The following is a 27,335-nucleotide window of genomic DNA, read 5'->3' on the forward strand; positions in this document are numbered from 1 at the left end:
TGGTTATGAGCGGCTGTCATGGCACGAATGCAACTGAAGAAACAGAAAGATATCAAGAAAAGGAAAGGTCGTTGTGACAATGATACTGTGTGCTGCACCAGCTGTAGCGCCACCGGCTACTAGCGCCACCTACTGCTGCGAGCAGACGGGGGAGTGAGGAGAGCAGGGCTGGGGCAGTTGGAAAGGAATAAGCAGTTCATGTTGTGTCCGCCATGAGGTCGGGTCTTGGCTCCGCTTCCGGTTACATGTAACAACTGGCGACGAGGATCGAACTGCGTGAATAGCCATGCGTACCTTCTGCAGGATCGAAGCGTTCGAGAGGGAAGGCGACGCCTAGCCTGCTTACGTGGAGCGCGTCCAAGAGTTCTTCGAAGCCAACGACGTTGTGCCAGCAAAGAAAAGGTCAATATTTTTGAGCTGCTGCGGGCCTCGTACCTATGCAATACTTCGTAACCTTGTAAAGGCGGAAACGCCCCGAGATACAATGCACGACGATATACTGGCCGTACTAGGCAGGCACTACGCCCCCACCCCATCCGTCGTAGTGCAACGGTTTTGCTTCAATTCGAGGGGGCATTCTGAAGGAGAAGGCGTCAGCGACTTTTTTGCGGCGCTCAAGTGTTTGTCCGAGCACTGCAATTATGGAACCGAACTCAACAACACGTTGAGAGGCCGAATTGTATGCGGCATAAACAACACAGCGGTTCAGACGCGGCTACTCGAGAGTCCCGATCTCGCATTCGAGGACGCAGTGAAAACTGCCTTGGTGATGGAAGCCGCTAGAAAAGATGCCGGTGAACTGTGTCAGGCAACTGCAAGTAGTTTACCGGGTTTGCCAACTCACCGGGTATCGTCCGCAACCAAGAGCATGACGTGTTACCTCGGCGGCGACAGAGGCCATTTAGCGTTGCAATGCAGGCACAGCAAGTCACAGTGTCACTACTGCAAGAAGTGGAGCACTTGGCAGTCGTCTGCAACTTGCGGAAGGCCGAGACATTCGCGAAAGGAAATACGTCTGCTGTGAGAACTGTACCACCACAATCCACATGTACCGCTCAAGTAAACGCTGTTGATGATGCCGACGTGCTCCATGTTTTTGACATGTGGCACCTAAGCGGTGAGCTGACTGTGCCGCCCTTCCTCTTCACCGTGGAAATGTTCGGGAAACCATTTCCGACGGAGTTGGACACCAGGGCAAGCATTTCCGTAATGCCGGTAGACAAGTTTCAACGTGCCTTTCCAGAAAGGAGTCTAAAACCTTCAGACGTATTTTTGCGCGGGTTTAGTGGGGAGCTCAAGCAAGTCAAGGCCAAGGCAAACGTTCACGTCGAGTACAACGGGAACGAATGGGTCCTTCCATTGTATCTCACGAGTGGCACTGCTCCAACGTTGCTTGGGCGCAACGGTTCCACGCTTTGGGCATTAGTATCGAAGGATTCAAACAAATTAACCAAGTTAGTGATGTCCGCGAGTTGATTGCTCATTTTCCTGAGGTATTTGCAGAAGACATTGGCACGTTCAAGGGATTTTCTGCCAATGTTCCTGTGCCTCCAGATGCAGTGCTGAAGTTCTGCATACCCCACTGCTGTTTGCGTTGGTTGGCCTCGTAACGCAGGAGATCCTGAGGTTGCAGCGTCAGAACATTCTCATTTCCGTGAAGACAGCGAAGTGGGCAGCGCGGATTGTGCCTGTTCAGAAAAAAAACGGCACAATGAGAATTTGTGGAGATTTCAAACAAACAGTCAGTGCTGTGTCGCTCATGGAAACCTACCCAGTTCAGCGTGCTGAAGAGCTGTGGGCAGCCATGTCGGGAGGTCAGAAGTTTACAAAACTTGACCTGCAAGACGCCTACCAGCAGATACCTCTGGATGCAGAAAGTCATGAATACGTGGCCATACAGGGGCACGTTAAGGAACTCAAGGTGGTCAAAATTATTTTGCCGCATGCCTCACAATCACATCATGGTTTTGGCATTATTAGCTTGCGTTTTTCACGGGTGATTCCTTGAAAAAATATGATGATTTCGCCTCCACAAGTGTTATTTGCATTGGATGCGTTTGCAATATGCGGACAGCATTTTTGCCGGTCTGCTAAGCCCTGCGCGCAGTTACAAAAACGCGTGCAGTATCGAGTCTCGCAAAACATTTCTAAAGCGCTCGTCCCAGAATACCGCCGCAGCTGTCGCTTTAGTTTTTCTTGTGTACTTGTTCACTCATCACGATGTGTAGTTTCAGGTTTTTCTTGCAATTATTCCGGTGCTTCACATCACTACAAAAACAAGTTGAGGTTAACTGCGGAAACTTCTTATTGCTGTCAGATTGTGTCTTCATGCAGCATTGTTGCAATGGTGCAGTCACGCTCGTCATGCGGTTTAATAATCCAACTCGTAAATTAATTTTCCTTTAAGTTCATTTCATTACCCCTGAGCAGCATAAACCTGCATGAGGACATGACATGTAAGACCAGTCGTTACTACATTGAGGCGAAGGGTGTTTACTGTTTACGTGGGTCCAATCTTTGAGTGCGCCATCGAAACACTACAGAATGCCCATTTTGAATTTCTGTCATTTGTCTGGCAAGCGATTGCTATGAGCAATGCCCCCGCTTGAAATGAACATTAACATTTTTGACGCGACGGTTGATTGAATCAGCAGTTCACTCAAATCAGGGTATACGACAATATAATCACTGACGACCGTTGAGACGAAATCGGCACATATGATCCAAGTATGAGAATATCTCAGCATTTCCGAAACCATCGTGTGTGTCGCAGCGCAATTCGGTCAAATCACCTAGATTATTTTCAGAGGCAGACATAACTTGCACGACAAACCGCAATGTATTTAGTGAATTGAAAACTCCTTCATTTCATTTATAATACTTCGGGACATAAGTTTTAACCTTGGAGTCTATGCCTTGTTGTAATGAAGTTAAACCATTTGGCATAAATATTTTTCTTAGCACCGGTTTCTTGGAGTATAGGCGGTGAAAACAACGAATGGTCTTGCTGTGCTGCGTCACCTTTTTCAGTTTTGTTTGGTCAGATGGGAGCTTGCACATCTTAAGCTACATTATCCAACCCTTTCATGACTTCGTTAACTCTCACTAGTGAAGAAAACTTCCACATTCTGCCTTGGGAGATTTGCATCGTAAAATTGAGGAGTAATCACCACCGTATCGCGAAAGAGCGGGTAGACGGCTGGCGCAGAAAACGGCGATCCTTGGAGGCGGAGCAGGTGAGTCCTTGCCGTGACGTCACATCGGCGTGGCTGCAGCGACACCAGTTTTTGTTCTCGGGGCTAAGAGACCAGAGCATGGCATGCAACGGTTTTCAGTGTTGCGCATCCATTGGACTAAGTGGTTCGGTTCGGAGAATGGGATAACGTTGATGCTGCACCCCACCCAGGGTTTCCACACAACAAGACGCAGTGGCAGCCTAACAATTATTACGACAGTGTGCAGTTATTTCTATTTTATGCGTGACGTACGAATGCTGCAAAGAGGCCTTTGCCAGATGTCCAGTTCTACAGAACTGATTCTTTTTAAAATGTTATTGAAATAAGTTCTTTTCATACTGCCCTATTGTTGGAGTGTTGTTTCGGCACCTTCCGAATGAAAAAGAATCCTTTGGTTGTTTTACTATTCATAAAATGTCGAATTTCAATTTAATGAAGTTTTGATATAACAATGTAAATTACCAACTTTGTTATATCGAGGTTTAATTGTGTAACTTTTAGAAATGCATGTTGTTACATCTGTGGATGCTGTCTTTGTGCCTTCAGGTTCCCCCTGCCTTTGGTGAGCACCTACAAGTGCAGCCAGGTGAGTGGTCTTGTCAACTGCCCTGTTGTCCTACTTGCAGTCTCTTCCTTGTAGCAAAAGTTACTGGTGTTTTATTGACAGCATTGGCTCGGTCGAGAAGATTCCTTGTGATAAGGCTGGAGTTTGCGCGTGAGCAGTCATAGTACAGTACTTATCCATAGCGGATTAAAATACCAGACACGAGTGGCATTCTTATTTCATTCTAGTCCTTGAAGGGCCCCTCTAACAATTTTCAAACCTGCATCTCATTGGCTAGTTACATAAACTGATGGATGGACAGATAAGTATAGCAAGAATGGCAGCGATGGGAGCACACAATCTGAAGTTATCCAAAAGTTCAAAACGCAAGAAGAAAGAGGATGCCTGCCCAAAGCTCGATTTTCGTGGGGCCACGTGTTCCCATTTCGCTCATCCCTTGAGGTAACCTGGTGCTGCTAATGGCAAGAGCTCAAAGCACCTATGTAGCACCGGCATTATGGACTCCATAGTTGCCTGTTCTATCCTGCGTACTGACCATGCCGTTACCACAGTAACACACAACCTGAAGCTCCTCTATTTTTTATATGCCCGTCAGTTCGTGCGCCAAACAATGGGAGCTTCGCACGCTTGCCGCGACGCGGCGCCAGCTGACACTATCGCCGGCCTGTCATCTACTCTGGACGGAAGTGCGGTGATACTCTGGCTTTACGAACTGCAGTTGCGATGATGCTGATGCTACTATTTTTAGCTTTCGAAATTCATAAACAGCGTACAACTTTAACGCGAGCTCGAGTAGCAGAAAAGCTGGTGTTTGTACCTTGCACGCAGCTGTTATGACCGCCACTTTGGGATTGCATGAGACTTGGCCTTGTAAAGCTATGTACATCTTGTCTTTGACTGCAGTTATTGCATTCTGCGATTTTAATGTAGCGCGCCCTACGGTACGAACGTTTCTTTTTTTTTTATGTTCGTACTGCTGCCGCAAGAGCACTTTTACTATAGCCTGCTGTGTACCAATGGGTCTGCACCTGCAGTTTACGGTCTACCGAAAGTACACATGCCATGTCTTCCACTAGGCTTGTGCGAATATTCGAGCACTTCGAATATTCGAACGAATAATACAGTATTCGAATTCGCTTCGATTCGAATTTAAATTATTAAATATTTCGAAGTATTCGAAATGAACGAATAGGTGTATATTTGTCCGCTTGTAACCCCCTGTAAAGGTGGTTTTACTGCAGTGGAGTGGTGCTATACCGTGAATACACATTTCCAGGAAAAGTACCGCACTTTTCGTTTGTAATCTTTTGTAAAGGTGGTTTCACTGCAGTGGAGGGGTGCTATACCGTGAATACACCTTTCCAGGGAAAATCCGCACTGCCGCGAAGCCCCACTTCAAGGTTAAATGAACATATTACCCTCACATTGATTCATCATTTTTTAAGTCTAAAAACTTGTTATACCGGCTTATACGCTCCAAGTGTAGTAAATTTTAAAATGTAACATATTTTACAGGTTATCACTTGCATTCTACCGAAAGTCAAATCCTGCTACTATTCAAAGTTGCTTCCACTTCCTTTGAACCAAAAAGAATGACATTTGCACATGCCTTGTTACATTATTAAAAAAACGTTGTGCAGGTTGGTTGGGTCATGACAAATATGCTCGTTTTTCTTTATAATATGCGATATATACTATTCGAATTCGATTAGAAATTATTCGACCAAAATCACTATTCGCTTCGAATTCGCTTCGAACCTAAAATTTACTATTCGCACAAGCCTATCTTCCACTACAGCCCATCGTCGACTTCGTAAGGTCGCCGCTGCACCGACTTTCGGGTTTCCTACACCAAGTGTTGTGCTCACTCGCCGGAAAGCAGCTGGGTGTGTCTAGACAAGATCGAACACGAGGTCCATGTCACCATTCCCGATTTTGATGCAATTTAGTGTCGGTTTCGAAGCTAGTTTTGTGAAAAAAAAATTTGTTGCAGAAGCATAGCAGAAGCCACTGACATGCGATCGTCAACAGGAAACTTGTTGACGCAGCTGTAGGGGCGTCATCAGGCTCTACGGCATTGTCGATCAGTGTTGGGTCACCCATCTCGGACGAAATTACCATTTTTTGTTTTTTCTTGGGGCAGCTGTCATCGTCCAGTTCTGGTGCACGTTTGCGGCCCCTTGGGTCACTGTGCACCTTACTACGGGCAGGCTGTTTGTATGAATGGGTAGCACGCGAACACACTGGGCACAACTCTCTTCTTTAGCTGATGGATCTTAGAGTTTTCTTTGAAATCAGGTGCAACAAAGTGCTTACTGCTGACAACCAAATAATTAGAAGAATTAGGCTCCCAATTCTTGCGTGAAATCATTTTAATGCACTCTCGGCGCACCTTGAGATCAGCATAGATTTCATGGAAGGAAACACCAGTGTCCTTCTTCCTCGCACTTGACGTACACATAGGCACACAGCAGTGCCACATGATGAGAGCTGTTCATCGAAGACTCCAAGGTAGAGAAGTAGGTGTTCCACGTGCACAGCGCCCACCGTAAGCAAGGAGCCTTGACTTGGCAAAACACGCCACACGTACACAGACGGCCGGGATAGGTGCCGTTGGCTGCTAGAAAAGCTCGAAATGAGGTGAATGGGAGAGAGCTACAGGGGAGGGCTTGGGGGCGGCCTATCTGATGTACATCTAAAAAATAGAGGAGGTGCTGAAAAGGCTACGAAAATGTGCTGAGGGAACAGCAGTGTACAGCACATGTACAGTGCTCATGAATTGAAATGCAACCATTTAGGGCTGAATATTGTGCATACCTTTGTTTCCACCGTTCATGTCATGTTGGCGTGTAATTTCAAACCGAACACTTACATCACAGCCAACATTAACATTAGCTGATGCAGTTATCTTGAGTAGTTGCGCATACCAGTCGTGATAGTAAATGTGATGTCTTATTTCAACCTGTGAAAACTGTACAGGCTGCTCACAAGGGTACGCAAGCGAGGAAAGATTCTTTTGAATCGATGCACTGCTTGTGTGTGTGCATTGCTCTATGCTCCTCAGAGGTCACAGTGCCCCCTTTTTTTTCAACGACCATATCTGTTTGAATTAATATAAAATGTACCACAAGCAAAACTAAAACAAGATCTCAAGGAAGATGTCGTCGTACCAAAATGGTTATATGTAACATTGTTCATAACCAATTGGAGATGAGTGCCACTAGCAGCAGTGTAGTGATTTCTTTGCTCGATTAAGATATTAAATATTTTCATATCGATGCTTTGACCATGGCCTCCGAGATGGCGGACGCGCGGCGGGTTTTTCTCCGGCCGTCCCAATCGCACGGAGAGAGCGTATTTCCCGAGGTGGGCGTGGCGCGCTCTTTTCTCCGCACCGCAGCGCTCTTTCTTGGGATCGGAAACGCTGCCGCGCTGTTGGCGCAGCTTGCATGTGGCGAGGAAAAAATGGTTTTGCGCTTTTATTAACCTCGCGCTGATTTGGAAATGTCTGGTCAAGGTGTACGAGAGGCTAAGTAAATGCCGGGGCCTATCGATTCTCAAATGGGCTTTTTTTTTTTGCTGTAGATTTGCGCCGCCTTTATTAGAGCACTTAGAAAAACGATGCCTCTGCAAGAGATCCACATGTGCTAGAAACCTACTATACTTCGAAATTTGCGGGCTGTATAGTATGGGCACGCTAGCGAAGGAGAAGAAAAAAAAAAGAACCATCATGAGGCTGGGCGTGATGACGCCCGGGGCTCGCGCTCGCCCTGCCGCTAAAGACCGATCAGTCGTTGCCGGGCCTCCGTAAATTAAACGCGTTTTTCTTGTCGCCTATGTGTTCTCTGAGGGCTTTGGCCGACCACTGGCCCCGAGCCCACAGTAGATATTTTGATAATGTTGTAAGCTAGATTTAAGGCCTGCGATGGAAGCAGTCCGTTTGGAAGCAGTATCGCAAAAGGCAGGTATCGGTGCTTGCTTCCTTTGTGCATTTTTTCCTTTGGTGTAACAACATATAGCGAAATGAAAACACGTACAGCAGCACTCAAATTTTCCATTAGGGACAATTTGTTTAAATTTCCTTTATTAACAACTTGCAGGCACTTCCTTCTATACGGAATGCTTTACAGGCATCCCAAGCTTCTTTTTTGCTATTCGACTTGCAGAAGGGTACGCAGCAGTATGCCATATTCCTGAAATTAAAGAGAAGACACAGGACCTCACAGCATTTTCTCTAGCAACTGCAACAACAACAAAAAAAAAGACAGCACTGACAGAGTGTCAGTTATATAGCCGTAAGTAGTCTGCAACTTCAATTAATAAATCACTGCTATTGAATCGAACATTCATTTCCACTTCCACGCCAAAATTTAGTCTTCTTTACGCAGAACGCCAGCGACACAAGCACGCAAGATAAAAAACCGCGCAAACGCCGCAGCATGAGCGCGTTACAAAGAAATAAGGTCGAGCGCACGCTGGGGCGGAACGCTAACTGAGCCAACCAAACTCGGCATCAGCAATCGTCATGCTCTCTCCTCGCGATGTCGCCGGCGCCATCAAGTCTGGCACGACAGCCGCGCTCGCATAGCGCACAATGCCTCGCACTCGCCCACGAGGCTTCCCCAGTTTCCCTTTCCAACTATGTACCTCCCGTCGCGCCGCAGGAGACAGGGAGGAGGTTGCAGGCGGTCGCCATACGTCTAGACCGTGGTCTAGACTGAAAGTCGCCGGTTCTGTGACGACCACGGACTGGTTACAGGCGTGTTTTGTTCATTTATGATCGATTGATTGATTTGGATGCAGTCGAGAGCACAGTAAATGAACACGATGCTGATATTGCCATTGTGCTACCAAAATGTAAGTGAAATCCGGATGATGAAAAAGGAGGCGATAACAACTCAGGCACTTTCACTGTGAACGACGTGTGGAGTAAGTGTAGGTCGGCTAATCGAAGCCTTCAACAATATTCCGGCAAAATTACTTATCATCTAGAGCGCAACCGTGCTTCGGTTGACCAACTCATAAATATCCGTACGCGATCAAATAGTAAAACGATGTGTCACGATAGGAGGACAATATGATTCAACGACGAAAATTAGCCCAGTTTTCACCCATACACGTCTCCAGAAAGGAAGAATGCTACAATGCCCCTGTATATTTCTCAAATCAAGGTATTTCGCGCCGAGACAAAACGGACTGTAATGAAAAAAAAGGTAACACTACCACAGACGAATTGATACCTCCTTACAATAATTTATATCAGGAAAATTCAGCAGTTGCCGTGGTTTTCTCCGTAAATTGGACCAAAATAAATGCAGTAACAGAAAAAAATACTTGCCTTCAGTGCATCCAGAACATCCTGGCGGCAATGCTTGCTCGTACGCAGAAAAAAAAAAACATACGCACGCTGCAATCCCGCGCGCTCTGCTTTCTGCCGCGGTCTCCGCTGCCGCAGGAATTCCAAGTGAGTGCGCCATCCCGCGGTAGCCGGGCGCGCGACGCGACGTTCGTTTTATTTGCTGGGGAGCGCGGCGATTGGGACGGCCGGAAAGAAACCCGCCGCGCGCCCGTTATCTCGGAGGCCATGCTTTGACAATGGCATTACTCAGCCAGCTATAGAAGCTGTTATGGGTAAGTCAACCACGTCAGAAAAGATGCAAGGCACAATATATGTACACACGAGCTGCTGATATAACTACTGGCTTGTAAATTAAATATGTATCGGAAAACATGGTTTCATAAGGAGAAAAATGAAATGCAAAGCCTTGAGGAGGATAAATATTTATAACTGGTCATAAATTCGGATGCAATGTTTCTGGGATGACCTTGCTTGGATATATCCAGTAGTGGACATCTGGCGAATGCCTTAGTCGCATTAAAAATTGAGCATGTAAATTGCAGTGTTATTTCGATGTCAGATTGTTTTCACTGTGTGTGTTGTTTCATGTGCAGTAAACCTAGGAAGTCAACTGTGGCAAAACACCTATTCAAACAAACTGGGTCATGGTCATAGCTGAAAAGTAGTGTGGCAAGTAATGATGAAGGGACTTGAATCTGCTATGAGGTATACACTCAAACCTCATTATAACAAAGTCACATTTGCCACGAAAATAACTTCGTTATATCCGAAAATTCGTTCTATGCTCCATTTACTTCGTTATAACCGATAATTCGTTATATCCACGTTCGTTATATTGAGGTTTAAGTGTAGTCAGAAATGTGGATCTTCAAGCAGGCTTTGGATGCATGAGCTTTCACGTGGAAACACACGTAACTCGCTGCTGTGTTATGAAAAGTTATACTCGATTTTTTTCTGATATATTTAACTTCTGTGTAAAAGTCTTTTATTGTTTCACAGAATTACCTCAGCTGCACAACTTATTTGTTGCAATCTTAAGGGGACGAAGCATGCTTAGCAAAGCTGCAGTGCCCATAGGCACACCTCCTTCCCCCGATGCCAAAATGTGTCCAGAACATACTAATGCAGCTTGCAATTGGAGCTGCCAAAGCTTTATTGGCAACTCCAATCCCTTGGGCAAGGTTTTGGATGGAATGAGGGTCCCATAAATGATGGTGTTCCGTTGGTGTTCCTAATTGGCAAATCCCCGGAAGGGGATATACCAGAGCCCGAATGTCACCAGTAATGACACAATTCCTAGTTTGAAGTTGTGATTGTTATGCTCTGTTAATCGAGATTTTTTTGCATTTGCAGATATTCCAGAGCTCCCAGCTGTGCTGGTGAGTCATGCTTCCGCATAATGTCAGCTTCTACAGTGGAATATTTTATCACCAATCTCACATTTAATAAATGAGTTAAGCTTTTCAAACATGCCATATATACTTTTTTTTTTTGCAATTTCAATAAAACAGCATAAGCTCTAACTTGGAGAAATAAGATACTTAGTATCGGAAGATCTTTGCCACCGGCACACGAATAAACCTGTTTCTAAAGTTGTTTGTCAATGCTGTGTGCGCATTTGTGATGGTTAAAAAAATTTCACAATATGCTTCATTGCACTGCACTACAGTATAGCAGTGAACCATCCAGATGATGGTTTGGATGTAGATGCCCTCGGTGTCTTCAAGTATTTGGGCTAGGACTTGTGCCGCAGGTGCTCCAATTCTTTCCTGTAGGAAGTTGTGGCAGGCTTGCTTGGAATCCGTGAAGATTGCCAGTGGCTAGTTTACATGCTGGCTTTTGTGAAGGGCTAACGCAATGGCCAGCTCTTCGGCTTTTGCGATTGTGCAGGGGAGGGCTGATGCATCGGAAGTAACATGTCCTTGGCGGTCGCAGACCAATGCCTACATCTTGATCACATACACGGCAGTGTTCGTAAAACGGGCCCTCGTTTTTGAATCTATATTTTCTGTATTTACTGGGCCCTCGCTCTCCTCCTGCCGCAGTGTAGATTGGAGTCCATGCGCCACGAAGCATGTGGCGCATGGTGATAGGCTCTGTGACAACTTAGTCAGATGCACTATTTAAAGTTCAGTGTACCGCCAAATGATGGGACCAATAAAAAACGGGATCAGTTTTCATTTGGCAGTTCACTGCCGCACAAGCGGCTGCAAGCCTGCGTTTGACAGGACACAGATATTGCGTTGGCACTCTGCCCGAAAAGTGAGAGAAATAATGGAAGCTTTCTACATGTTGGTGGAAGGAGGGGGCAGGTCAACCTTCGATAGCCTTGTCACAGGCGGAGGTATTATACTTGCAAGAGTGTTTGCAGATTCGTCAATGATTAGTCGCCGCATGTTTTGTAGCTGTTAGCCACTTTTATGTTCTCTTCTCCCTTGTACATGTAAGGTGGCTTTTCTGCAATCGTTTCTTTCTGGTTCTCTACTTATTCTGTTTCTTCAGCAATAACGTATTAATTGCGAGTCGGGGCCCGTGTTTGTTGTTCTTTACTCGTCATTTTCTTCGTGCTCTTTTTTCATTCAAGATGGTTCATAAGATGTGGATGGCTTGTGCTGCAGTGGTCTCATTTGCATTGCGTAATGATGACGAACTACGGCCCTCGAAGGGGGTATCGATGACGGTTTGAGCCCTTAGTCATCCTCTCCGCCCTCTAGATCAGCCTGAGCTGGACAGGAGTGCCTCCCATGGCTCCTTCATGGTGTTTACATAGTGGTGTTTCATTTTATGTGTGCACTCCCACGTAATGTGGTACAGGGTTGGTGTGGCCCTGCACCACAAGCATTTGTCCCTGCAGGCACTGGGTGCATGTGATCTAATATGTTTTTATTGGTGCCTGTCTGGAGCCTACGCCAGGCAGTGGCATCTGTCATAATTCAGGGTTGCTGAATACTGGAGGATGGCTGGGTATGGGTCCTGTGCTTGAGCTTGGGCTTTAGAAGTGCTCGGTTGTGTAGGAAGCCTTGATCTGCTCTGTCGGTGTGCAGGTTACCCATGATGGCAATGTAGCTCAGTATCCAGATGATGGTTTGGATGTAGATGCCCTCGGTGTCTTCAAGTATTTGGGCTAGGACTTGTGCCGCAGGTGCTCCAATTCTTTCCTGTAGGAAGTTGTGGCAGGCTTGCTTGGAATCCGTGAAGATTGCCAGTGGCTAGTTTACATGCTGGCTTTTGTGAAGGGCTAACGCAATGGCCAGCTCTTCGGTTTTTGCGATTGTGCAGGGGAGGGCTGATGCATCGGAAGTAACATGTCCTTGGCGGTCGCAGACCAATGCCTACATCTTGATCACATACACGGCAGTGTTCGTAAAACGGGCCCACGTTTTTGAATCTATATTTTCTGTATTTACTGGGCCCTCGCTCTCCTCCTGCCGCAGTGTAGATTGGAGTCCACGTTGCGTGGGATCCTGGCCGTGACGAGGTGTCTCACAGGTTTCTTGGGTTCCTGTTTTGGGGGCAAGGTATCCCAACGTTTGTAGGGCCTGCCGGTCCATGCGAGTGTGCTCAAGTCTGTTGTTGTGAGACATGAAGGCCCTCTGTGAGTTTGTTGAGGCTGTTTTGTAACCCCAGTGCCAGCAATTTCTTAGTTGATGTACATTGGCAGGTAGAGAGCAGTCTTGAAGGCCATCCGTAAGAGGGCGCCAACCTGTTTCGTCTCCACCCAACCCCGGGCCTCGTCATTTGACAACTAAGGTGGCCAAGGCAATCATAGTGATGGATTTGCTTTAGTAAGCTTCACTGCTATACTGTAGTGCAGTGCAATGAAGCATATTGATAATTGAAATAGCTGTGTTCGTGCAGTGAAGTGCACTACCTGCGGCTTATGTTGTTAGTCAAATAACCAATACAGTAAAAGCTCATTGATTCGACCCCCGTTAATTCGGAAAAACGGATCATTCGTACGTGTTCTCTGGTTCCGGCAAGCTGATGACCTCAAATTCTCGTTAATTCGGTCATGTTTGGCCGTAACCTGGTTAATTCGGACAATCATTGGAGCGTGCCAAGCACGAAGCGCCACAAGTGTGTGACACAAAAAGGCGAAAATGACGTTCGCAAGCAACCAAAACAGCCGTGGGCCTTCAAAAATGCGTGGTCACCATCCGCAGTCGTGTTATTGATGACCAAGGCTTCAGCGGCTGCGGCAAACTTGCTTTGTTTTCGATTTTACTCAGCGCACACGAACTGCGTGACAGCTATCTATGATCGCGTCGAAAGTGACTGGGGTCAAAGCTGCAACAAGCAGTAGTTTCGTTTTCGCTGCGTGCCTCCAGAAGTATGTACTCACCATCCATGATTGTGCATTAGTGAGCCATGTTTATTCAGCAGCAGATGCGGTGTGCAACAGCTTCGTTTTGACTCTGGATGTAGGCCATGTGTGTGCCTTCAGAACTGCGTGTATGCTATGATTGTGTCTTCAGCGACCACCATAAGTCAGCAGAAAAATTGGAGCTCACTCAGACTCACTTAAAGGGACACTAAAGGCAAATAACAATTTATGTCAGAGTGAAAGCCCAATGTATGACAACTTCTAAAACGGCAATATTATCAACAGCAGTGCCCTACTTACCGAGAAATTAAGCTAAATGTATCACATGATGAGCGCCACGAGTGGGACATTTTCGAAGTGATCCCGATGACGTAGGGAAGTCGGCCTACAATAAATCACTAGTAATCAAACTAGCAGCAGTAAAAAAAGAACATTCCGAGCAACAGAAGACGTAATAAAATGCTGTCTGTTTGTTTCCGCTTGATTCATGGAAAACAAAACCTCCGTGGCGTTGCCATGGGGAACTGCGCGCATGGTTCAAACTTCCGTTTTCGCCGAACTGTGCCTCGCCCGTCTCAGTGGTAGTTTCGGGATCGCGTACTGCCGTGCGTGTTTTGCGCGCTCGTGAAAGTCGCTCTGACAGAAAGTCCGACAAAATGCCGCATGCGTGTGATATTGCCGGATGCCCGAATGGTGCACAACGCCAGTGCTGCAGCAAGGAAACCGGTGTGTCTTTTCACTGGGTGCCGCGGAATGAACCCTTACGCTCGAAGTGGCTTAGTGTCATGCCATTGCGCCAGTGTGCTAAACCAAAACCTCTGCGTGTGTGCTCGCTGCACTTTCGTACTGAGGATTACGAGACCAACCGCAACTTGGTGACGGCTTTGAATGTGCCCATCCGAGCAAGTCTTTGCCGCAGCGCCGTTGTTGCTACTGTGGGTCCCGCTACTTTCGCTCGACTGCTACTAGTGTCGGCGGCCGCGCAGTAAAAGCGGGCAACGTTGGGCACGGCAGCAGTGACGTATGAGAGTCGTATTTTCAGGCGGGAGATTTGAAGCGCGCTAACGCGATGCGGACCACTAAAAACGTGATTTTATTTCAAAATAAGCACTTCCTTGGCACAAAAGCAGCACTACGAGGTTTCTGGACCGCTATTTCAACAATCAACGTCGACTTAATATTTGCCTTTAGTGTCCCTTTAAGAAATATATTTTGCCCTAGGAGCTCACTCGGACTCAGACTCACCAAAATTTTCCTCAACCAGACTCACCCGGACTCACACTCACTCAAATTTTTCTCAACTAAACTCACTCAGACTCAAACTCATCAACACGTTACTCAGCCGGGCTCACTCAGACTCACGGCTTGATCTGAGTCTGAGTGCGTCGGAGTGAATCCACTCATGAGTCCGTTAGCGTAAAGTTAGCGTTGTCGATCATGGCATCAATGCTCTTTAACACCAATATTTCACATAATCGGCACGTAACGATATGCCATTGGATCATGTACCTTCAAATACAAGTTGTCAGTGGTTTCAATCCAGTAAGGACATTTTTTATGAAATATGCGACTCCCACGAGATATTTTTGTTAAGAACTTCCTGTGAAAGAGCTTGCGGGGGAATGTCATGCCCCCCCCTCCCCCCTATCACACTGCTCTGTTCAATAAATATCGAGGTGGCGCATGAACGCTTGTGCATGGAGATACGTATGAATAGACTAGTTTAAACATAAGGCAATATAAGGATTATAGTAATTTTGAAGATAAGTGGGCATGACCATAGGTCTGCAATCATAGGTGGAGCTCACTCAGGCTCACTCAAGACATATATTTTGCTCTTAGGGCTCACTCAGACTCAGACTCACCAATATTTTCCTCAATCGGACTCACCCGGACTCAGACTCACTAAACTTTTCCTCAACCAGATTCATTCGGGCTCACACACACCAAATTATTATTAACCCAGACTCACTCAGACTAGCAGCCCGATCCGAGTCTGAGTGCGTCTGTATGAGTCGGCTCATGAGTGAGTTTGCCGACCTATGGCGACCATGGTGTTGTCCACAGCGGATGCGGCACTCAGTTTTGACTTCGGCCAATTAGCGCGCAATGTCACAAAACTAAAAAATAGTAGAAGCTGTTGAAGATGAAGAGCTTCAGCCATGGTCCGCATGCTGGCATAAAACTCGCTTGCTGCATTGTGATGGACGAACGATCAGTTGCCGGCCATTTCTCCGGCGAAAAAGTCATTTTCACGTGTGCGCGGTGGTGCTGGTGGTGGCGGTACGTAACAAGGGATGGGTTCAGAGGACGTTTCGGCTTAAGGTGTTCTTAAGGGGGTGTTGAGTTGTTGTCACATTGTGAACGAAGTTGAGAATGACAAAAATTGCAGTTTTTACAACGCTCTTATGTAAAATAAGTACTGGATTTGCGTATTCATCAAGACAATGGAAGTGCATTGATGTAATAGACACTTGTTTATTGTTTTTTTTTTGATACTTTCAATAATTGAGCATTCGGTTATTTGGACATTTTTTCCGATCCCGTGATATCCGAATTAATGAGCTTTTACTGTATATTGAACTGTTTTCTGACCTTCTTCATATTAGATATTTGACTGTAGTTAGTCCGCAAGATGTCCATGAAACTTTTACATATGCAACAAAGGTGCAAGAAAAAATCACCTGTTCAAGCTTAGTTAAAACATTGTGGCACACTCCGCTTCTTGGAGAACACCCTCGCACAAGTCCTCATCAAGCAGATTATAAGCGCACACCCTCTTGCTTGGGCTGTTTCAACACTTCATTGTCCAGTATGCAACCTTCAGCGTGTTTTTGTTCTCGTAGGTTGCACCTCTTGGCAGCAACTTACATTGGAGGCCTTTGTGGTGTGCATTTGCAAAGAGGGTGTCGCCAATACTGTGTTGTGGTTGTTACTACTATACACCAACGCCATTGTTTGTGGGGCATTGCCAGATTTGGCCTCCCACTAGCATTTCTCTTTACTCTGCTTTTTCTTGTACTATTGGCAGCCGTTGTTGTTTGAAACTCATCTGGAGAGAAAAGAAAAGGAATTGACTGGGGTCAATTATTTATGCAAGAATACCAAGGGGTGACACAACAATCAGCAGACCTCGGCAATTTTGACCAATGATGTGTTCGGATTCTGATAACGTGGAGCCCGTCGGGATTTTCACAATTCATATGATTGAAGAACACTGTCGTGTCCCTGCGTCTTGTTTCCTTCACAGGGACAAGCAAAATGACATGTGACAAAATATTGTATCTGATGCAAGTATAACGAATTATTCTTCAACTATTCAATTACTGCAAATTAACTTTCAACACTAGCACAGAGAAAAGTATTGGATGGTTCTTAAGTTGTCGCTAACATTCACCTGGTTTTATTCATACAGAACGCTTTTATTTAGTACTTTACAGCGGAGCTGTTAAACTTTTCCTTATGCTGTGCAGAGCCGACAGAAAATTATCATCATCATGAACTGGCACACACTCTCCTCTTCACCTTCTGCTTCGCTCCCAGGTCACGTGCACCGATTTGTCCAGCGTGAGATGCAATAACTCTAATGGGCGAGAGAACGAGTTCAGAGAGAGAGAAATAGAGTGAAAGAAAGGGAAGAAAGAGAGACATGGAAAGAAACAGACACAAAAAAGAGAGAGAGAGAATGAGACAGAAAGAAAGAGGAAGCGAGAAGTAGAGAGAGAAACAAAGATAGACAGAAAATAGATTGAAAAGATGAGAGGAAGAAAGAGAGGAATAAACAGAAATGAGGCAGGCCGCACTTCCTTCAGGCTTGGCACCACTGGTGCAAAGCTGCCTTAGTTTTTTTGTGTGTGTGATAGCGGGGAAAGCCTGAAGTGGTGCCTAGCTTCGTGATTTATTTAGATTGCATCGGTATGTGTCACACGTATGCTGGTGCCTGGTTCGCTCGTCGGGCTGTGCGAAATGAATCACAGAGGCCGATGGTTTCAAACACAAACTCCCACTTCATTCCCAGAAAAATAGCAAGAGAGAACAACAACAAAAACGCGCACACTTGGAGAAACAAAGAAAAGGAAATGTCTTAATGTCACGCATTTCGACGTCCGCTACCGTTTGCGTTTCACTAGTTCTCGCGCTTACGGTTCTGGCGTGACCTCCGGTCCATTGCGAGTCCCTCTCAAGCTGAATGACGACACGCCGTATCCATGCTCAACAGTGGCGTAAATGTTGAAGGAACCACTGCAGCGGTAGTACCGGGAGTTGCTTGCCGAGGCCGCTGCTCGGGCGGGATACACTGCAGCCCAGGGTCGTCGGTAGTTCCTTGAGTTGCTCGCCGAGGCCGGTGCTCGGGCGGGAAACTGCAGCCCAGAGTCAGCGGTAGTTCCGTGAGCTTCTCGCCAAGGCCGGTGCTCGGGCAGGAGACTGGGGCGAGACCCAGCCAGAAGCTCCACAGCTGTCCGCCTCTCGAACGCTGTGTCCCGGCTCTCACATTCTCCACTGCGCGCGCCCCCTTGTTCCAATCTGGTGACCCCCGCGCGCTCTTTTTCTTGTCTTCCTTTTTCTCTTTTCACTCCAGCCTTGAAATTATCTCTGCCACATACATTCTTCATCTTCTTTTCTTGACCTTGTCAGTCTTGACAGTATGTAAACTAAAGCAGCTGTGATTTAAATCACTTGCTGCTTTTTATGCATTTTTCTGAGGTATGCTTCCATAATGGGATATTTTTGCTTTGTAATTGCACTTTCAACTTGAAGAAGAGCATGTACATTTTTTGACAGCCTTTTCGTGCAGCTCACAAATGCTGTCGTGTTTTTCTACAAAATCAGTTTATGCTGCGTTTATCTAATTATTCTTGCCTATGCAAATAAACGTAAACCATTTTAAACTATTCGAAACATTATTTTCTTTTTTTGCTAAGTTGAAGCGGAACTTTAGTTAAATCAGGTTTAAGGCTGTGTTGTGCCAGCCTGAATGGTTTTCACTGAACTGATTCGCACTTGGGTGCCCTGGTGCAAATCATCTTTCTTTTTCCTTGCCTTTTTTGCTGTAGGGTTCACGTGCAGACAGTCCAATTGCCGGTATGTCTTGCATTTTCTCACTTTTGTTTTTTTTTGTTTTGTTGTTTTCTTTGTGCCCCCTGTTATCCATCTCGTAAAGCCATTAACAACACAGACACACAACAACAAAAGATTAAGACAGCAATCGACTGCCTTATTTTTGATTTTCCTGAGTTGACCGGTTTCCAAGCAAAGATACATTATGTTGTACTTGTCAAGAATCCGTGTTGAGCTGTACAAGGTGTAATAAAACATTTTAACAGGGATTATAACAATGAAAGAAATAACAAATTGTTTGTGACTTCCAAGCTTCTGGTAACTGTTTTTTGGGTGATACTTATTTTAACTTTGTGTAATCAGTTTGCCAGAACTTAAACTGGGCGCACAATGAATGAATGCAGTAATAACCTTTTCTGCAGCGTACTGACCAGTGCTTGTGGCATAGCATGCATTTATTTCACTGCAGTGCATGAATTCAATATTAGCCAACTAGCACAGGCACAAAATATTGCATAAACAGCACAATGGACTGAAAGTTTAGACTTGAAACACTCGATAATTTTCACAAGGGTCACATATGCATAACAGACAGAGCAACCACTTGTGCAAGGGAATTTGTGCCTCTTGAGAAAACAGTACATAAACAGCCAAGATTGTGTAAGAAAGCTTTGTTGTATTAAGATCAAGAATAGATATGCTTCGTTATATTGAAGTTCGAAATACATGGTGTTCTATGGGCAAAAACAGCGCACACTTGACGAGGACAGACAGAGGGAACACAGGGCACAGGCGCTGTGCCCTATGCTTCCTCTGTCCATTCTCGTCAAGTGTACGCTGTTTTTGCCTCGTTATGATCGACCAACTAGCTCAAGATGTGTTATTCCAGTATTCTGTGAGCATGAACCTGCACGATTTTCTCGTAGAGAACGTTTTGTTGCATCACCTTCATGCTGCTCTTGCATGCATGACGATATTTCCTTTCACGAAACTAAATGTGCCTCGCTGATTTCCACAGAACATATTTGCTCGTCTGCTGCTTGTTTCCAGAAACAGCTCCTAGCCCTTCCACACCGGAATGCATGGTGTGCAACTTCTCAGCTGATTCAGCGTAAGTTGCTCATGTTTTCTTGTATGTTTATGTGCAATTTGCGTGGCATAGCACAGTGCTCACATAATGATAATTTGAGCGTGTTAGTGCATACTTTGATTATGGAAAAAAATGCTGCTTTTTGATGAGAAGCAGACGACACATTCAAGCATCAGCTATAGTTACCTTGATACTTATATGCTAGTAAATTCCAACATACATGTGTTTATATCTAGGAAACTATAAAAAAAAAAAAAGATTTCATGCCCTCTGCTTTGTTTGTGCTCAAACCAGTACTGGGCAGTATTGAAGATACATGTATCTTAGATACCATCTTAAATACACTATGAGTATTTTGTATCTGTATCGTGATACGTCTCGCTAGATGATTATCTGTATTTCCAGTACATTAAAGAATGTATCGTGTATCTTAAGATACCAGATACATCAATTCAACACCACCGTGTGAAGCAATAAACATTCGCTGAACTCCGCTTTTTAAGATGATAACGCATCAATAAGCCACCTGAATAAAACTAAAGACGATGACATTATTTAATCTTTCCACCAAAGTCCTCCAGCTAGGGCAGGCGATGAGGTCGGCGCATCCCTGTTGGTGGAGCAGAGTTACGTGGTGGCGCTGGCGCCGTCTCGGAAAATACAAGTGCGCAAGTTTATGCCTAGCTGGTCTTTTCTTTTCTCTCTTTTTTTTTTGCTTTTTAGCTTTTTTGCCATGAGACTTGCTCTTAGCCACTGTGCTGCGTACTCCAATGCATAGGGCGTCTATCGCACAAGCTCTGATGCCGCTGTAGGGTGGTTATCAAAGTTTCTCTTGCGTGGTGCGTCGTTAAGAAGTCTGAAGAATGAAAGAATGGGGTGCTTTGCGTCTTGTGGCTTTCACATGCCAGTGATTTGAAGAATATCGTGGATGTAAGTTTGACTTACATGCTGTAAGACTGACTTATATGCAAACGAGATTTTAACAACTATAGCACCACCGGTAGCGATGCTAGGTCTAATAGAACAATCATTTACCGAACAGAAGATGTTTTTCTTCCTGCTATCTTGATTGAAAGAGTTCTTAAAGTCACAATTTGAGCGTTAGCAAAATAAGTGCTTACCTGTTCTTCTTTTGCACCCCATACATTACCTAGGTCTCTGTATTGTTTTTCCTGGTCTGTTGACTGCAATGTGTATTTTGCGACGTGCTGCCAAAATAAGCTGCATGATTTATTCTTACTCTTAACTGTCTGCGTAATTTCTACTACTGTTTATGTACTTTCGTTCCATTTGAGTTTACTGTTATGTCAAGGCGATGTTGAGGACGAAGGTGTAATCTGGGCGTACCTTGCGTATAATAAAAATTTTGATTACTACTTCGTAATCATTAGATTACTTCTTAGTTTGCATTATAATAACGGAAATTATTAGGAGCCATAATAAATATATTACGAAGGGGTTTCAACAGAACATTATTGTACCAAATCCTCCAGTTTTTTTTTGTGAGTGTCCCAACAAGCCATTTCAGGCTATTTTCTATTGCTACTGAATTTTCTATTGCGTTACATTAACAGATGAGTTCACTATACTCGATGCTTAGTTTTGATAGCTATTAAAGATGCTGCCTGTACCATGTTTCTGTGCTGATTCACTGTGATTGTTCGATACATGTGTGCTTTCTTTTACATGTGTGCTTTCTTTTTTTAGGCCTCCCCATTTAATTTTTACTGTTATCACCAGGTAATCGGAACTCTAACTGGCAGCAGTGTGAATAACGGCGGCTGCCTGCGAAGCTCTATTGAACTGTTCACTACGTCCGAGACATTTATGGGCTGCACATGTCTCGTATGGGAAAAATTGTTAAAGGATTGCACGCTAACGAACTCTTTACGCTAGCAGATTAGTATAATATGAAAAATCATTGCAAGTTTACGTCGTCTACATATACACGATGCATCACAAAAGATGGCGCTACCAGTGTTGTGGCTGCTGCACGCCTTCCCTGTGATCCAGTATTGCGTAAACAGTAGCACATTTACGGACAAGGCAGAACTCCACATCGGTATGTGGGCCATTGTTCAGAGGCTTCTTATTGAAGTTCTTGTAATTAGATCGCAACCTGCTAGCTGGTCGGTAAGTAAAGCAGCGACATCCATCAATTGCAAAAGCAACAAGCATAGACCGCTGACAGTGCAGCCTATTAAGAGATCTCATGTTAAGCAGCTAAAGCAACCCCAATAAGGTGATTCAGAATGAAGCAGATATGCTTTCACCAAGAAAGACAAAACCTTTCAGATGGTAAGAGACATTTCATTCAAACGAAACAAGGTTGGTCGCAGTTAAGACATTTTCAAGCAAATATTTCTCTGCATACACGTTTACTGCTATATTATATAGATCTATAATAATTTGCGAATGTATCGAATGTATTTTAAGATACATTTGGAAAGCATCGTATCGAATACAATAATTGCGGTAGTATTTTGTATCTGTATCTCAAATACTTGTGGCCCAAGTATCTTGTATCGTATCGCAATAAATTTGAATGTATTGTAGTGAAGCCGTGGAACTGAGAGTACTGGGTTGCGCTCTCCAACGCCTTCCAGTGGGTCGTCCTCTTCGGCTCCTCCTGAAAGAGCGCCGCTCGCGCTGAGAGTTCATGCTTTGACTTGACTGTTGCCATTGCGTATTGTCACTGAGTGCCATCAATTAAACGGCTTAACAAATTGGTGTGGAGAGTGCTGTGTCCTCACAACAACATTGGTCCTCATTTGATGCCCCTGGCACTTCGATCCCGTACCCTGCCAGCCACCATGCCTCAAGACCGCTGCCCAGAAAACGCCTCCACCTGCACCAACCTCATGTCCCGGTGTCCGTCGTATCCACAAACCCCCTGTATTCACTGGCACTGATGGTACCGACTTGAAGGACTGGCTCGCGATTTATGAGCACGTGAGTGTCCCCAATAAATGGGACAAGGCAGGAAAATTGACCAACCTGGTGCTCTACGTCGCGGGTGTTGCAGGCCTGTGGTACAACAACCACACATCAGATTTTGCGACGTGGTCCGACTTTAAAGGGACACTAAAGGCAAATATTAAGTCGACGTTGATTGTTGAAATAGCGGTCCAGAAACCTCGTAGTGCTATTTTATGCCAAGGAAGTGCTTATATTGAAATAAAATCACGTTTTTAGTGGTCCACATCGCGTTAGCGCGCTTCAAATCTCCCGCGTGAAAATACGACTTTCATACGTCACTGCTGCCATGCCCAACGTTGCCCGCTTTTACTGCGTGGCCGCCAACACTAGTAGCAGCAGAGCGGAAGTAGCGGGACCCACAGTAGCAACAACGGCCATCGAAGCCCTCGAAGCTTGCCGCAGTCCCGCAGTCCCGCAGCGAGCACACACGCAGAGGTTTTGACTGTTCAGCACACTGGCGCAATGGCATGACACTAAGCCACATCGAGCGTAAGGGTTCATTCCACGGCACCCAGTGAAGACACACTGGTTTCCTTGCTGCAGCACTGGCGTTGTGCACCATTTGGGCATCCGGCAATATCACATGCATGCGGCATTTTGTCGAACTTTCGGTCAGAGCGACTTTCACGAGCGTGCAAAACACACGCGGCAGTACGCGATCCCGAAACTACCACTGAGACGCGACCGCGTGAGCGAAGCAGGGCGCCGGGCGAGCGCAGTTCGGCGAAAACGGAACCTTTGAACCACGCACGCCGTTCCCCATATGGCAACGCCACGGAGGTTCTTTTTTCCATGAATCAAGCGAAAACAAACAAACAGCATTTTATTACGTCTTTTGATGCTCGGAAGGTTCTTTTTTTACTGCTGCTAGTTTGATTACTAGTGATTTATTGTAGGCCGACTTCCATACGTCATCGGGATCACTTCGAAAATGTCCCACCCGTGGCGCTCATCACGTGATACATTTTGCTTAATTTCTCGGTAAGTAGGGCACTGCTGTTGATAATATTGCCGTTTTAGAAGTTGTCATACATTGGGCTTTCACTCTGACATAAATTGTTATTTGCCTTTAGTGTCCCCTTAAGACCGCCATTATCAACATGTTTGGCCTCCCTGCCGTTTGTAAGCTGCATGCTGAACAGCGTTTACGGGAACGAGCTCAGCAGGCCGGTGAATCATTCACCCGCTACATTGAAGACGTCCTTGATTTGTGTAAGAAAGCCAATGCCAACATGTCGGAACCTGACAAGATCAGGCACATTATGAAAGGCATCGACAATGATGCCCTCACCATGCTGCTCGCCTAAAACTCCAGCACAGTGGCAGAGGTCATAACGCTCTGCCAAAGTTATGAGGAGCTGCGCTGGCAGCGGTCAATGACCCGTCACTCTTCATCATGCGACGCCGAGCTCACTGGCTTGTCGACCATATCTGACCACTCCACGTTGCTCGCAGAGGTGAATTCATTCGTGCGTGAGGAAATCGCATGCCAGGTTGCTGTACTGGACTTTGCTCACCCTCAGTACATTCAACCGTGATCGACCACACTTCTGCCTCCCCTCCGTTGAGCGATTGAGCAGGAAATCGCAGAGGTCAGCAGCATCCGGCTCCTGCACTACTGAGTTACGCCTAAGTTGTCTAAAGGACGTCGCCGGTAATCCCTACGGCTGCTCCACGCAGTTACGCCGAAGCCGCTGCTCAACTTCAGTCCTTCGAAGGTGGTGTGCCGGCTACCTACGCCGACATCATGCATAGGCCACGACTGCAGCCCACCATGCAGTCAGATCAGTTGCGGCCCCATCAATCATGTCCTGTGCCATGGGCGGGCCATGCCTCAGCGAACCAATGGCGCTCATCTGACAACCGCCCCATATGCTTCACATGTGGTTACGCCGGCCACGTGGCGCATTATTGCAATCGTGTGCAGCTGCCTAGAGTCACGTCATCCACCACCAGCCAGTCGAACAGCCCCTATTACAGTGCAGACCACTTATAACGTAACCGCATATAGTGCAGGACCGGTTATAATGCGGTCTTTTTTGACTCCCGTTTACCCTCCCATAGAACCGCATGTATACGCATACCGCTTATTGTGCAGTCCCCCAAGATGAAATACCGTTTATAATGCGGTTGCGGGAAAATATTTCTGACAAACGCTGTAGCGAGTGCTGTTCTCAAAGGAGGTACGCCGCTGGGGAGGGAGCGACGAGGTCGTTACGAAGGGCGAGGGCACGCACAGTGAACGAACGAGGGGCGGAGGGAGGAAAAAGACCGCGGCAGCGCTGTGCGGGCTCGCCGAGTGGGGAAGGATGGTGGTTGCCTAGGCGACGGAGTAGCCTTTGCACCGGCGGCGGCAAGGCCCGCGCCGCCGCGGCCGCTTGCCGGCAGCGCGTCAAGCGCGTTCCGCGTGGAACGTACGATCGCGTCCTCACCAAGTGCGCTTTTCCTGTCGGGAAAAGCGTCGTCGTTATCACACTTGCTAGAGATATCGCGTTTGTACCTCGTCCGCAAATTGAAAAGTTATGCGGCTTCATGACGCGAGCTTTCGCCTTTTCTGCCAGTGCGCGGACTTAAACGAGCTTGGCGAGCTTTTGTCGCCGTTGATCTCCCGGCCGCTAACACTAACTTCATATCACGCGCGCTGTTCTTGGGTTAGTGCTTGAGTGCGATCTTTTCGACGTCCGACCTTCATGTTGTCTTGGTCAAACTTCCCGCGACAACATGCCGAACCGCAGGCTAGGCCTAATCAGCGTTGGTTGCTTTTCGGTAGCGGTCGCGGGCGATAAAAGTTGCGGTTTGGGGCGGAATCAACGAAACTTTTTGCGATGGCTGTACTTGAAGGGAAGGGAATCATATCGTTAATGAAAACGAAGGCATGGTTGGCACAAGCACTCCCGAATGGTGGTTCCGGATTCGATTGCAATGTCTTGGACATCGCGTGCGCGCCCTTGAAATCGAACGAACGGTACCGCGCTCAGCACGTGAAATTTCGGTCGCGATTCGACATGGTTTCTGTGTAACGCGCATACCTCGAGGTGGCCTGAAACGTAGTCGGCGAATTTCCGCGATGGCACTTTGTTTTGTTTGCTTTTTTTCCCCGTGTTCATTTCGTTGGCAATGCGGGTACGTCTTTGGCGGTTAATTTTTGAACATTCGGAGATTTAAGTGGTTGTAAGCGCCCCAAATCGCATATGTCGATTATCGGACACGCGAGGCTACATGCTCAACACGTTTTGCGCAAGTGCAGCCTTTGAAGAAGGTTGTTTTGGTTATAGTGCGGTACCGCTTATAGTGCGGATATTCGCGACTCCGGCGACTTACGTTATAAGCGGTCTATACTGTATGAACCACCTATGCCTCTGTCACCGACGTCATGTTAGGCTCTATCTACTCGGCACTCTCCGTCTCCACGACGTCGCTCACTGTCTCCGATGCGGCCACGTCCGGTCGCACGTGACCAGGAAAACTAGTCGTCGCACCCACGAGGCAAAGGCTGCAACACTATCGAACTGCGAAAGCCCTCAGCGAAGCCCATCGAACGTGATATATGTGTTTGTGGACGGTGTTCGCGCACCTGCCCTTGTTGACACTGGAACCGCCGTATCCGTTGTGGATGCAAAACTTAGCCGCTTACTCCGAAAAGTGACGATGCCACTTTGTGGGATGTCCCTCCGTACAGCCAGCTCCTGGAGTATTCATCCTACAACAGTACGCACAGCTTGCGTCATCATTCAGGACGCTCTGTACGACGTTGAATTCATCATAATTTCTGCATGCTCTCACGACGTCATCCTCAGATGGGATTTTCTCTCCCGCGACGACACCGTAACTCATTGCGCACCAGCCGAAATCGAACTCTCCCCATTCTCAGAATTGACACCGGCAGACAGTCCTTCAACATCGAGCAAGATCTTCGTCAAAGACGATACCAAAGTGCATCCAAACTTATCGACGGCTGTGTCAGTCGACTACGCTAGTCTCTCCGACACCATTGCACTCTTTTCACCATCTGACCGCCTTTGCACCAGGAAAGGCTTGCTGGTACCTTTTGTGGCCGTGCAAGTCACTCGGCAGCAATGCTGTTTTTGTTACCAACCCATCTCCGTACATTGTTACGTTGGTGCGAGGGGAATGTCTCAGCAGGGTGGAACCGCTCGAAGACGCACAAGTTATGAATGCACCCGACGACAGGCACTGTCCCAGTTCCCGTATGCTCTGTGCCGTTTCCACATCCAATTCATAACCTGTTGATGTATTTGGTTCCTCCATTGCTGACAACCTCATGTCGGTTCAGCATTCCTAGCTTTTGTGCCTGTTGGAAGAATTTCCTCCTCCTTTCGATGTTGGGTAAACTTCCCTCGGCCACACGTCCGCTGTTACGCATCGCATCGTCACTGGCACCAAACCTCCACTGCGGCAATGTCCATATCGCAGATCTCCCGCAGATCATCGAGTAATTAATGAGCAAGTTGACAGTATGCTTTGACGTGATGTTATTTGACCCTTGGACAGCCCATGGTCGTCTCCTGTTGTTCTCGTTGCGAAGAAGGACGGCTCTGTGCGTGTGCGATTCTGTGTGGACTACTGACGGCTCAACAAGATTATTCACAAGGGTGTTTATCCACTGCCTTGAATCGATGACACGATTGACAGCCTGCAAGGAGCTGGTTTCTTTTCATCTCTCAATTTGTGCCCGGGGGTACTCGCAAGTACCCATGGCCTAT

The 27,335-nt window shown here is 46.4% G+C and overlaps 1 protein-coding gene across 1 annotated transcript in view; it reads left to right on the plus strand.

Annotated features, from left to right (window-relative positions):
- Positions 1 to 27,335, plus strand: part of LOC119391883 (zinc finger protein 791) — a 137,017-nt gene that overhangs the window by 38,861 nt on the left and 70,821 nt on the right. The window contains exons 9-12 of the mRNA XM_037659534.2: positions 3,783 to 3,822; positions 10,514 to 10,539; positions 18,539 to 18,566; positions 19,593 to 19,653. Of these exons, the coding sequence (XP_037515462.1) occupies positions 3,783 to 3,822; positions 10,514 to 10,539; positions 18,539 to 18,566; positions 19,593 to 19,653 (155 nt within the window). The remainder of the gene's footprint in view (positions 1 to 3,782; positions 3,823 to 10,513; positions 10,540 to 18,538; positions 18,567 to 19,592; positions 19,654 to 27,335) is intronic.

The sequence above is a fragment of the Rhipicephalus sanguineus genome, chromosome 4, assembly GCF_013339695.2.
Source record: "Rhipicephalus sanguineus isolate Rsan-2018 chromosome 4, BIME_Rsan_1.4, whole genome shotgun sequence".
NCBI classification, from domain to species: domain Eukaryota; kingdom Metazoa; phylum Arthropoda; class Arachnida; order Ixodida; family Ixodidae; genus Rhipicephalus; species Rhipicephalus sanguineus.